General features: G+C 39.7%; 1 protein-coding gene across 1 annotated transcript in view; it reads left to right on the top strand.

The window, feature by feature from the left end:
- The window catches only part of LOC133537826 (endothelin receptor type B-like), a 44,834-nt gene extending 36,014 nt beyond the window's left edge, over positions 1-8,820 (top strand). Inside the window, exon 7 of the mRNA XM_061878900.1 lies at positions 8,683-8,820. Coding sequence (XP_061734884.1) covers positions 8,683-8,820 — 138 coding nt within the window. The remainder of the gene's footprint in view (positions 1-8,682) is intronic.
- The last annotated feature ends 5,386 nt before the right edge of the window (positions 8,821-14,206 follow it).

Genomic DNA, 14,206 nt, shown 5'->3' with positions numbered 1-14,206 from the left:
TTTTACCACAATTTTCTCACCGAAACTTGCCGGTTCACAAGTGGTCGGGAACCATGTTGGCTTGACCGCTCTGATCCATAGTAAAGCTTCACCTCCGGGAATTTCAAACAAGGGAACAAAGTGTGTTTGTGTGGCTAACGGCTAAAGCCTCCCACCTACATCTTTCTTCTTTGACGTCTCCATTATTAATTGAACAAATTGCAAAAGATTCAGCAACACAGATGTCCAGAATACTGTTTAATCCTGCGATGAAAAGAGACAACTTTTAACAGCAAATAGTGCTGCGCTAATAGGTTCCCTCCAACTCGGGACGTCACGCGCACGCGTCGTCATTCTGCGACGATTTCAACAAGAAATTCTGTGGGAAATTTCAAATTTTAATTTAGTAAACTAAACCGGACCGAGAAAACGACAATTTCCCCATTAATTTGAGCGAGGATGAAAGATTCATGGACGATGATATTGATAGCAAAGGACGAGAAAAAAAAAGGTGATTGCATAGGGATGGATTCAGATGTTTTTAAACACATTTACTAGGATAATTCTGCGAAATCCCTTATCTTTCTATTGTGTTGCTAGTATTTTAGTGAGTTAAATAGTACCTGATAGTCGGAGGGGTGTGTCCACGGGTGTCTTGACGCCAGTCTCTGAGGGAAGTCGACGGCAGCTGCATGGACGGCGCAAGTTCTGCTGATCTCCTGTAAGAGGCGACTTTTTACCACAATTTTTTCACCGAGACCTGCCGGTTCACAAGTGGTCGGGAACCATGTTCGCTTGACCGCTCTGATCCACAGTAAAGCTTCACCTCCGGGAATTTCAAACAAGGGAACACAGTGTGTTTGTGTGGCTAAAGGCTAAAGCTTCCCACCTACATCTTTCTTCTTTGACGTCTCCATTATTAATTGAACAAATTGCAAAAGATTCAGCAACACAGATGTCCAGAATACTGTTTAATCCTGCGATGAAAAGAGACAACTTTTAACAGCAAATAGTGCTGCGCTAATAGGTTCCCTCCAACTCGGGACGTCACGCGCACGCGTCATCATTCTGCGACGATTTCAACAAGAAACTCTGCGGGAAATTTTAAATTTTAATTTAGTAAACTAAACCGGACCGAGAAAACGACAATTTCCCCATTAATTTGAGCGAGGTTGAAAGATTCATGGACGATGATATTGATAGCAAAGGACTAGAAAAAAAAAAGGCGATTGCATTGGGATGGATTCAGATGTTTTTAAACACATTTATTAGGATAATTCTGCGAAATCTCTTATCTTTCTATTGTGTTGCTAGTGTTTTAGTGAGTTAAATAGAACCTGATAGTCGGAGGGGTGTGTCCACGGGTGTCTTGACGCCAGTCTCTGAGGAAAGTCAAGGTTCAAGGTTCAACTTTATTGTCCCCGCGGGGAAATTTGTCTTGGACACAGTGCATCATTGCTTTCTAAACATACACAAAAACAACAGAACAAAAACACAAGCACAGACACAACCACAACCAGACAACTAACATTTAAACATCTATACATCAGAACATGGAGCTTGATAGACATGGGTGGCACTTTGATGTAGGCATAAAATCTACAGTATGGTGCTAAAGATAAAGTACCAGTGTGCATTGCACTAGAGCTCATGGATAAAGTGCCGTGTGCTAAAGTGTTTAGTTCTAAAGTGCTATGTGCTAAAAAAAAACCCAGTGCTAACCTATGTATTAACATTCTATTGCACATTGTTGGTCAGCTGCATGGACGGCACAAGCTCAGCTGATCTCCAGTAAGAGGCGACTTTTTACCACAATTTTCTCACCGAAACCTGCCGGTTCACAAGTGGTCGGGAACCATGTTGGCTTGACCGCTCTGATCCATAGTAAAGCTTCACCTCGGGGAATTTTAAACAAGGGAACACCGTGTGTTTGTGTGGCTAAAGGCTAAAGCTTCCCACCTACATCTTTCTTCTTTGACGTCTCCATTATTAATTGAACAAATTGCAAAAGATTCAGCAACACAGATGTCCAGAATATTGTTTAATCGCGCGATGAAAAGAGACAATTTTTAGCCGCAAATAATGCTGTGCTAATATGTCCCCTCCAACTCGGGACGTCACGCGCACGCGTCATCATTCCGCGACCTTTTCAACAAGAAATTCTGCGGGAAATTTACAATTTTAATTTAGTCAACTAAACCGGACCGAGAAAACGACAATTTCCCCATTAATTTGAGCGAGGTTGAAAGATTCATGGACGATGATATTGATAGCAAAGGACTAGAAAAAAAAAAGGCGATTGCATTGGGATGGATTCAGATGTTTTTAAACACATTTATTAGGATAATTCTGCGAAATCTCTTATCTTTCTATTGTGTTGCTAGTGTTTTAGTGAGTTAAATAGAACCTGATAGTCGGAGGGGTGTGTCCACGGGTGTCTTGACGCCAGTCTCTGAGGAAAGTCAAGGTTCAAGGTTCAACTTTATTGTCCCCGCGGGGAAATTTGTCTTGGACACAGTGCATCATTGCTTTCTAAACATACACAAAAACAACAGAACAAAAACACAAGCACAGACACAACCACAACCAGACAACTAACATTTAAACATCTATACATCAGAACATGGAGCTTGATAGACATGGGTGGCACTTTGATGTAGGCATAAAATCTACAGTATGGTGCTAAAGATAAAGTACCAGTGTGCATTGCACTAGAGCTCATGGATAAAGTGCCGTGTGCTAAAGTGTTTAGTTCTAAAGTGCTATGTGCTAAAAAAAAACCCAGTGCTAACCTATGTATTAACATTCTATTGCACATTGTTGGTCAGCTGCATGGACGGCACAAGCTCAGCTGATCTCCAGTAAGAGGCGACTTTTTACCACAATTTTCTCACCGAAACCTGCCGGTTCACAAGTGGTCGGGAACCATGTTGGCTTGACCGCTCTGATCCATAGTAAAGCTTCACCTCGGGGAATTTTAAACAAGGGAACACCGTTTGTTTGTGTGGCTAAAGGCTAAAGCTTCCCACCTACATCTTTCTTCTTTGACGTCTCCATTATTAATTGAACAAATTGCAAAAGATTCAGCAACACAGATGTCCAGAATACTGTTTAATCGCGCGATGAAAAGAGAAAATGGTGCTGCGCTAATATGTCCCCTCCAACCCGGGACGTCACACGCATCATTCCGCGACGTTTTCAACAAGAAACTCCGCGGGAAATTTAAAATGTTAATTGAGTAAACTAAAAAGGCCGAATTGGCATGTGTTGCAATGTTAATATTTCATCATTGATATATAAACTATCAGACTGCGTGGTGGGCAGTGGTGGGTTTCAGTAGGCCTTTTAAGTCTTTTGCAGCTAAATAACCGAAACATCGAGAAGCCCTCTGCTGCGGCTCTGTACGCACCTTAGTTAGTGACATCCCTGGTATTGGATCTCATTAGACGGTGGAGATGTGCTTGGAAATTACAATTCCTACTTGCAGCCAATGCACATTGAGTCATGTCTATAAAATGGACTGCAGACTGGAGTGAGCAAGCACCCAGGGGTGCAATAAGTAAAAATGGTCTGGAAAACCATTGAGCGAGCAAGTGAGGGGATGGGGGGTGGGGGGGGGGGGGGAGAGAACATCACCAGGCAGCCTCACAGCAATTTCCAAGGGACCTTTATTATAATGCAGTGTAAAAAAAAAAAAAACGTCTAAACTGTGATACTCCTCCGGCTGAGAATGATCTCCCGCTGTCTGGAACCACTAATGGTGCGCCGTTTTTACACCGTTTTTAAATGTTTCATAGGCACCGAGCTCAGGTAATTATGAGCATCCTACTAGGTTGCCGATGAATGCTAAATTTTCTCTGCAGACACGGTAACGGGGAAAACTTTTTTTTTGGAGGTGGTATCAGAGCTGGATTAAATCCAGTCTAGGTGTAAGAGTGTTTGGCGTTCAGGTTAACATTTTCTAGCAGGAAGATGCTTTGACAAGAAGTGACATCTGTACGGCCGTAATTGTTGATGTGTAAGAAGTTCATTGAAAATGTGTAGGTCAAAAATAATGTTCTTTTTCTTTCATTTTTGATTTATCTCCTTCATTGGTGTGCATTTTTGATCAATAGAAAATTAAACTTTAGCAACGAAACACATATTTACACACCTATGTTTGAGAAAGAACAGGATGAAGAGTGTTCGGTAAACATTTTCTAGCAGGAAGATGCTTTGACAAGATGTGATATCTGCATGTTTTGTAGGTGCAATACTGTACGATCGTGATTATATTTGTCCTATGCATTTTAAATCAACTTTTACATAAAAATTATGGGCGTACAGTATTGTACCTACAAAACGTGTAGATATCATGTCTTGTCAAAACATCTTCCTGCTAGAAAATGTTTACCGAACACTCTTCATCCTGTTCTTTCTCAAACATAGGTGTGTAAATATGTCTTTAGTTGATAAAATTTAATTGCCTATTGATCAAAAATGCACACCAATGAAGGAGATTAATCAAAAATGAAAAAAAAGAACAATATTTCTGTCCTATGCATTTTAAATGAACTTTTTACACATCAACAATTACGGGCATACAGTATTAAAGTTTAATTGTTTACTGATCAAAAATGCACACCAATGAAGGAGAAAAATAAAAAATATAAACAAAATAACATTTTTTTTGTCCTAAGCATTTTAAGCATTTTTAAGCTTGTTTAAGCAATACATTTTTTTTAAGTTTTTTATTCATAGGTCAAAAATGTTTTTTTCGTTTTCATTCTTTAATTATCTCCTTCAAAAATGCACACCAATGAAGGAGATAAATAAATGAAAACAACAAAAAAAACACATTTTGTCTTCCTAGGCATTTTGAATACATTTTTTGCACATCAACAATTACGGGCATACCGTATCGTACCAACAAAACGTGCAGATATCACGTCTTGTCAAAGCATCTTCCTGCTAGAAAATGTTTACCGAACACTCTCCATCCAGTTCCTTCTCCAACATAGGTGTGTAAATATGTGTTTCGTTACTAAAGTTTAATTATCTATTGATCAAAAATGCACACCAATGAAGGAGATTAATCAAAAATGAAAAAAAAGAACAATATTTTTGTCCTATGCATTTTAAATGAACTTTTTACACATCAACAATTACGGGCATACAGTATTGTACGTACAAAACCTGCAGATATCACGTCTTTTCAAAGCATCTTCCTGCTAGAAAATGTTTACCGAACGCCGAACACTCTTCGTTTTGTTCCTTCTCACACATAGGTGTGTAAAAGTATTTAATTTGTCTATTGTTTAAAAATGCACAGCAATGAAGGAGATGAATAAAAAATGAAAAGAAAAAAACTACATATTTTTAAATGAATTTTTTACGCTTCAACACTGTTTTTTTTTTTCCATATTTTATTTATCTCCTTCATTCGTGTGCATTTTTGATCAATAGACAATTAAACTTTAGCAACTAAACAGATATTTACACACTTATGTTTGAGAAGGAACAGGATGAAGAGTGTTCGGCGTTCGGTAAACATTTTCTAGCAGGAAGATGCTTTGACAAGACGTGACATCTGCAGGTTTTGTAGGTACTGTCATGTCTCGGTGACCATGTTCCGTTTGGTTTTTGGATTTTGTCAGTTCCTGTATTTTCACTCCCTGTTTTGTTTCCATGACAACCCATTAGTTTTCACCTGTCCTCATGTCACGCACCTGATTCCTTTGGACTCCCGCACCTGTTGTTAATTACGTCACCACTTTAAAGCCTGTAGTTGCCAGGCAGTCAGCCTGGCGACATCACATTCATGCTCTGCACTCTTGACACTCTGAGTACTCTATCCAGGTCAAAGTTCATGCTGCTCTTTTTTTGCCACGTTAGTTTTTTTTGTCTATTCAAGTCACAGTTTAGTGAGTTTTTTAGTTCATGTTTTCATGTCCATAGTTTATGTTATAGTAATAGTTTTTGTTTTGTACCTCCGCTGTGAGCACTTTTTGATAGAATAATTAAAAGGTGTCATTACCTTCACGTTGTGTCCGGTTCAATCGCTTTGCACCATGGGAAAATAAACCTCACCAAAGACCAGGTCTTGACAGGTACAATACTGTACACCCGTAATTGTTGATGTGTAAAAAGTTCATTTAAAAATGCGTAAGATAAAATAATGCGTTTTTAAATAAATGTTTTGTGTTCAACCCTTTCATTGGTGTGCATTTTTGATCAATAGACGAATAAAATTTAGCAACTCAACACATATTTACACACCTATGTTTGGGAAGGAACAGGATGAAGACTGTTCAGCGTTCGGTAAACATTTTCTAGCAGGACGATGCTGTGACAAGACGTGACATCTGCACGTTTTGTTGGTACAATAGTCATAATCCGTGGTCCAGATCATGTTTTGTTTAGTTATGTTCTGTTAGTTTTGGACTCCATTAGTTCCTGTTTGCGCTTCCTTGTTTGTTTTGTCACCATGGCGACTCATTAGTTTCACCTGCCTCATTTGTTTGGATCACACCTGTCGCTAATCATGAGATTATTATTTAAACCTGCCTTTGTTAGTTAGTCGGCCTGGCGACATTGTTCTTTTCTAGCTCTGTTCATGCTCTTATTCTTGCTATTGCTCTTCTCATGCTTCATGCCATGCCAAGTACGTTTTTGTTTTTTCATGCCACAGTTAGCGACTTTTGTTTTATGTCCATAGTTCAGTCTAAGTGTTAGTTTTGTTTCCTGCATTAAGTTGTGCTTTCGACTTGTGCGCCTTTTTGTTTTTACATTTGAGAGCCAAGATTTAATAATGTTCTTACCTTCTACCGTTTTTTCGGAAAAGTTTGTTTGCATCCTGGGAGAACAATCCTCGCAGTAAGCTGCGAAAAACCCTCCGTCATGACATATACTGTATTGTTGATGCGTAAAAACTTCATTTAAAATGCCGTAGGACAAAAATAATGTTTTTTGTTGTTGTAATTTTTTATTCATCTCCTTCATTGGTGTGCATTTTTGATCAAAAGACAATTCAACTTTAGCAATTAAAACACATATTTACACACCTATGTTTGAGAAGGAACAGAATGAAAAAAATTGTATATTTCCTGCCCCAATCAACATAAGTAGTTTTACTTAAGGAATAGCCCAGATTCACAAACACACCCAAATATAATGAAAACAAACAAAAAACACACACAAAAAAACAAGTGCAAAACTTCATGAAGTACAAACTGAACCCAAAAAGTAATAGACACTTCACGGGGTGATACGAAACAAACACAAAACCAGACAAAAAAAAAAGTAAAATGATAAATATAAAGCATAATTTAAACACTTATGACTTTCCATATTTTATATATTTTTTTCAATTGGAATATATTTCTACAATCTTTTATCTCATTGTAAAGACAATTCCATAGTTTAACTATGGACTGGACTCTAACTATTATGCTAGATCCACTATGGACTGGACTTTCACAATATTATGTTAGATCCACTATGGACTGGACTCTCACTATCATCTTAGATCCACTATGGACTGGACTTTCACAATATTATGTTAGACCCACTTGACAGCCATTGTTTTCGGTCTCCCCTAGAGTGGAGGGGTCCTCTCCAAAGTTTCTCATAGTCATTCACATCGACGTCCCACTGGGGTGAGTTTTTCCTTGCCCTTATGTCGGCTCTATACCGCGGATGTCGTCCTGGCTTGTGCAGCCCTTTGAGACACTTATGATTTAGGACTATATAAATAAACATTGATTGATTGATAACCCCCACCACTGATGTACACATTTGTCTTAAAGTTGTCCTTGAATACTGATGTGTTGTGATCCGCTACCCGGATCACATCCTTAGTCTTGTTCTTGAGTCCCTTTGTGTGTTTTGATTATTTTTGGACTCTTCCGAATCCCTTAGTTTGTTTGTGCTTTTCCTGTTTTGTTTACAATGGTTTCTGATTTGTCCTAGCTGCTCTTGTTTTACGGGCACAGGTGTCTTGATTGTTACTTTAGTATTTAAACCTGCATTCTACCTCAGCTCGTCCTTGGTTCGTCATTTGCTACATGCAACTTTCAAGTTTGGTTTCTCTAGTCCTTGATTCTATTGCTAAGTCATGTCTTAGCCTTTCGGACTCCATTGCTAAGTGTTAGCTTAGCTTACCGTGTGTAGGCACGCACTTTCTTTTCTGTTTTGTACCAGTGTTATTTTACATTTTTGTACATTAAACCAGCTCTTACCTGCAATCCCTGCCTGTCTGGTCCCATTGCATCTTGGGGTGACAACTCGCGCATAACGATGCGTTCCAGACGTGACATGATGTTTGAAATTACTCTTTCCTCCATGCTCTTCATTCTCAGAAGTGATGACAAACATTCTTTGTAAATTTGCTGGTAACGTTTTACTTTTAGTTTAACAAAACACACAATGTCTGTAACTTTACCAGCTCCTGTAGTTTCGATAAACCGGAATTAATAAATATGTTAGTGTGTACTAGATAATCTGAGAACTGTCAGAAAAGATGGAAGGGAAAAATGTTTTTGTTTGTTGTTTGAGGACAAACATGACACAAATCTTCCCAATTGTTAGAAATTCCACTGTTTTAATGTTTGTGTGCATGCTTCACCGATGAGAGCATTTCGTTTTCTGTGTCTGTGTGAAATGCTAATTTCTCCTGCCCCTATTTAACCCATCACGCAATTTATTTCTTTTTTTTCCCTCCAGGCGTGCCTTTGTAGTCGGCGTCTTCGCGTGTCTCGCGACGAGCCCGAGAGGAGTCTAAAGGATCAGTTTTGCCCGCCGAAAGACGGGAAACAGCTGCTCGGCCAAGAGGATGTCAAAAGTGCACAACAGCCCCTGTAAGTATAGTTATTAAAGTCACTATTAAAGCATTCAGCATAGCGGCAAGTAAGCATGTGAAAGAAAACCGACTATGACGTTATTTTGTGAGCTGAACATCTGCTTTGGTATGAGCAACCTGGAGTCACTGTTCAGATTGTGTGCCTTGCAGGGGTTTTAGAGGGGGGGGGCTTGACTCACTCTCAGCCATTACATCAGATTGTAGCAAGTGTCAATCGTGTATCATGCATCGCAGCTTTTGGCCATCATTTTAACCGGGCAGCCATCACACGTAATCTTGTCATCACCGGCATCTATCTGCCGCATTTTTCAAACTAAAAGGTGCCGATAAAATCCTCATTTTTTCAAAAATCGACAGATTGATTCTGGTTGCGCTTACCGATCTCGAATGAATTTTCTCCAATACATAGTGTAAAGTGTGACCAGTAGATGGCAGTCACACAAACGAGATACGTGTAGACTGCTATATGACGCCAGTAATCATCAGAACTTTAAATAGTCTTTTCTAAAATAATGTATTACCATAATTTCCGGACTATAAGGCGCACTTAAAATCATTTTTTTCCCTAAAAACTCAAAAGTTTTGTTCGGAATAATTCTAGTTTTGCCTACCGACCTCGAAGCTATTTTATTTGGTGCATGGTGTAATTATAAGTCTGACCAGTAGAAGGCAGTCACTCATTAGAGATATGTGTAGACTGCTATATGACGCCATTAAAGATCAACACTTTGAATGGTCCTTAAAAAATAATATATTACCGTATTTTCTGGACTATAAGGCGCACTCAAAATATTGTTTTTTTTCCCCCAAAACTCAACAGTCCCCCTTATAACACAATGTGCCTAATATACGGGATAATTCTGGTTTTGCTTACCGACCTCAAAGCTATTTTATTTGGTACATGGTGTGATAAGTGTGACCAGTAGATGGCAGTCACACATAAGAGACAAGTGTAGACTGCTATATGATGCCAGTAAACATTAAAACTTAAAATGTTCCTTTGAAAATAATGTATTGCCGTATTTTCCAGACTATAAGGCGCACTTAAAATCATTTTTTTCCTCCACAACTCGACAGTGTCCCTTTATAACCCGGTGTGCCTAATGTAGAGAATAATTCTGGTTTTGCTTACCGACCTCAAAGCTATATTATTTGGTACATGGTGTAATAAGTGTGGCCAGTAGATGGCAGTCACACATAAGAGATATGTGTGGACTGCTATATGACACCAGTAAACATCAAAAGTTTAAATGTTCCTTTGAAAATAATGTATTACCGAATTTTCTGGACTATAAGGCGCACTTAAAATATTTTTTTTTTCCCCCAAAACTTGACAGTGCGCCCTAAAACTCGGTATGCCTAATGTACGGAATAATTCTGGTTTTGCTCTCCGAATTTGAAGCTATATTATTTGGTACATGGTGTAATAAGTGTGACCAGTAGATGGCAGTCACACATAAGAGATATGTGTGGACTGCTGTATGACGCCAGTAAACATCAAAACTTTAAGTTGGCCTATTGTACGGAACAATTCTGGTTGTGCTTACCGATTTCGAAGCAATTTTCTTCAATGCATTGTGTAATGGTAAGTGTGGCCAGTAGATGACAGTCACACATGATATATGTTTGGACTGCTATATGACACCATTAAACATCAAAAGTTAATGTTGTCCTCAGAAAATAATGTATTACTGTAATTTCCGGACTATAAGGCGCACTTAAAATATTTTTTTCCCCTCAAAACTCGATAGTGCGCCTTATAACCCGGTGCACCTAATGTACGGAATACTTTTGGTTTTGCTTACCGACCTTGAAGCTATTTTATTTGGTACATGGTGTAATAAGTATGACCAGGAGATGGCAGTCACACATACAAGATACGCATAGACTGCTATATGACGCGATTAAACATCAAAACGTTGAATGGTCCTTTAAAAATAATGTATTACCGTATTTTCCGGACTATAAGGCGCACCTAAAATATGTTTTTTTCCCTCAAATCTTGACAGTGCGCCTTACAACCAGGTGCGCCTAATGTACAGAATAATACTGGTTTTGCTTACCGACCTCGGAGCTATTTTATTTGGTACATGGTGTAATTATAAGTGTGACCAGTAGATGGCAGTCACACATAAGAGATATGTGTGGACTGCTGTATGATGCCAGTAAACATAAAAAAGTTAAATGTTCCTTTGAAAATAATGTATTACTGTATTTTCCGGACTATAAGGGTCACTTAAATTGTTTTTTTCCCCTCAAAACGCGACAGTGCGCCTTATAACACGGTGCCCCTAATGTATGAAATAATTCTGGTTTTGCTTACCGGCCTCGAAGCTATTTTATTTGGTACATGGTGTGATAAGTGTGACCAGTAGATGGCAGTCACTTAGAAGAGATACATGTAGACTGCTACATGACGCCAGTAAACATCAAAACTTTAAATGGTCCTTTAAAAATAATGTATTACCGTATTTTCCGGACTACAAGGCGCACTTAAAATATTTTTCCCTCAAAACTCGACGGTGCGCCTTATAACCCGGTGCGCCTAATGTACGGAATACTTCTGGTTTTGCTTAACGACCTCAAAGCTACTTTATTCGGTACATGGTGTAATTATAAGTGTGACCAGTAGATGGCAATCACACATAAGAGATACATGTAGACTTTAAATAGTCCTTTGAAAATAATGTATTACTGTATTTTCCGGACTATAATTATTCCTGATTAAGATTAATTTTTAGAATTTTGATGACATGTTTTAAATAGGTTAAAATCCAATTTACACTTTGTTAGAATATGTAACAAATTGGACCAAGCTATATTTCTAACAAAGACAAATCATTATTTCTTCTAGATATTCCAGAATACATTTTTTTTAAAGAAATTCAAAAGACTTTGAAATAAGATTTAAATTTGATTGTACAGATTTTCTAGATTTGCCAGAATTATTTTTTTGAATTTTAATCATAACAAGTTTGAAAAAATATTTCACAAATATTCTTCGTCGAAAAAAACAGAAGATAAAATGAAGAATTAAATTAAAATGTATTTATTATTCTTCACAATAATATTAAAAAAATACTTGAACATTGATTTAAATTGTCAGGAAAGAAGAGGAAGGAATTTAAAAGGTAAAAAGGTATATGTGTTTCAAAATCCTAAAATCATTTTTAAGGTTGTATTTTTTCTCTAAAATTGTCTTTGTAAAACTTATAAGAAGCAAAGTAAAAACATAAATTAATTTATTTAAACAAGTGAAGACCAAGTCTTTAAAATATTTTCTTGGATTTTCACATTCTATTTGAGTTTTGTCTCTCTTAGAATTAAAAATGTTGAGCAAAGCGAGACCAGCTTGCTAGGTAATAAATAAAATAAAAAAAATAGAGGCAGCTCACTGGTAAGTGCTGCTATTTGAGCTATTTTTAGAACAGGCCAGCGGGCGACTCATCTGATCCTTACGGGCTACCTGGTGCCCGCGGGCACCGCGTTGGTGACCCCTGATCTACATCCACAGGACTCATTTTCGTGTTTATTAACACACCTACGGATCTGAGCGTGTGCTTTCAAACGGTGTTGTGTTGTTCTCACACTCCCAAATGCCGGGTGGCACGAGTAGATCTCTGCCGCCCGCCACGCGATGACTGATTGATGGCGGCCTATTTTTAATGCATTGTTAAATGTGTAATGCTCAGAGACACTTTATAAAAGACCTGCGAGTAGAGGGGAAGGAAAAGCAGAGATGACAGAATGAGGTCAGGAGAAGAGATGGATGTGTGTGTCTGTGCACGGGGGTGGCGGGTTGACGGGGGGGGGAAGACGCCGCCGCCACCTGATAGGTCTCGCTGTCACAGGACAAGACGAGCACATATAAAGAGTGTTAATGCTGTGTCAGGTTGCGCCAATTAAAAGTTTTTTTTTTCCTGCCGACTTCTTTGAGAAGATTCAAATAGTCACACGGCGTACATGCAGGCCTTCACAAAAGATTGGCTGCCGCCGAGAATTAAATTGCTGATTTTAATCGCGCTGTATTTTGGGGTTATCGTCCATCCGTCCAGCCATCTTTTTCTGCTTATCAGAGGTCGTGTCGCGGGGGCAGCAGCCTAAGAAGGAAAGCCCAGACTTTCCTCTCCCCAGCCACTTCGTCCAGCTCTTCCCGGAGGATCCCGAGGCGTTCCCAGGCCAGCCGGGAGAACTACTCTTCCCAAGGTGTCCTGGGTCTTCCCCGTGGCTTCCTACCGGTTGGAAGTGCCCCAAAACACCTCCCTGGGGACATGACCAGATGCCCGAACCACCTCATCTGGCTCCTCTCGATGTGGAGGAGCAGTGGCTTTACTTTGAGCTCACCCAAGATGGCTGAGCCTCTCACCCTATCTCTAACGGAGAGACCAGCCACTGCATTCACTAATTTCGCCCGCTTGTACACGTGATCTTGTCCTTTCAGTCATAACCCAAAGCTAATGAACATAAATGAGAATGGGAATGTAGATCGACCGGTAAATTGAGAGGTTTGCCTTCCGGCTCAGCTCCTTCTTCACCACAACGGATCGATACAGCGTCCGCATTACTGAAGACGCCGCACCGATCCGCCTGTCAATCTCACGATCCACTCTTCCCCCACTCCTGAACAAGACTCCTAGGTACTTGAATTCCTCCACTTGGGGCAGGGTCTCCTCCCCAACCCGGAGATGGCACTCCACCCTTTTCCCTGGCGAGAACCATGGACTCGGACTTAGAGGTGCTTATTCTTCACACTCGGCTGCAAACCGATCCAGTGAGAGCTAAAGATCCCGGCCAGATGAAGCCCTCAGGACCACATCATCTGCAAAAAGCAGAGACCTAATCCTGCAGCCACCAAACCAGAACCCCTCAACACCTTGACTGCGCCTAGAAATTCTGTCCATAAAAGTTATAAACAGAATCGGTGACAAAGGACAGCATTGGGGGAGTCCGACTCTCACTGGAAACGTGTCTGACTTACAACCGGCAATGCGGACCAAGCTCTGACCCCGATCATACAGGGACCGAACCGCCACAATCAGCCAGTCCGATACCCCATACTCTCTGAACACTCCTCACAGGACTTCCCGAGGGACACGGTCGAATGCCTTCTCCAAGTCCATTATTTTGGGGTTATTGTTTGCCGATTTATTGTATCAACAAATAAAAAGGGTCCTGTTTATTCCCTCTGAGGTTTCCTAAATGCTCACTTTTCTTCCGGCATTCACGGTCCTTTAAGGCCACTATCTACACTAAGTCGTTTAACCCCTTAAAGGAATAATTATTTAGCCTAAGCCCTGTGTCAGCCACACTAAACCAGCGTTTAAGTCCCCCCCTCTTCGGACACATTTCTACACGTGTAAGTGCACCGCGTAATTCCTGAATCTCCGG

The sequence above is a fragment of the Nerophis ophidion genome, linkage group LG19, assembly GCF_033978795.1.
Source record: "Nerophis ophidion isolate RoL-2023_Sa linkage group LG19, RoL_Noph_v1.0, whole genome shotgun sequence".
In the NCBI taxonomy this organism is placed as follows: domain Eukaryota; kingdom Metazoa; phylum Chordata; class Actinopteri; order Syngnathiformes; family Syngnathidae; genus Nerophis; species Nerophis ophidion.
Note: the sequence above shows the minus strand (reverse complement) of the source record. Positions and strands in the feature narration are given on the sequence as shown.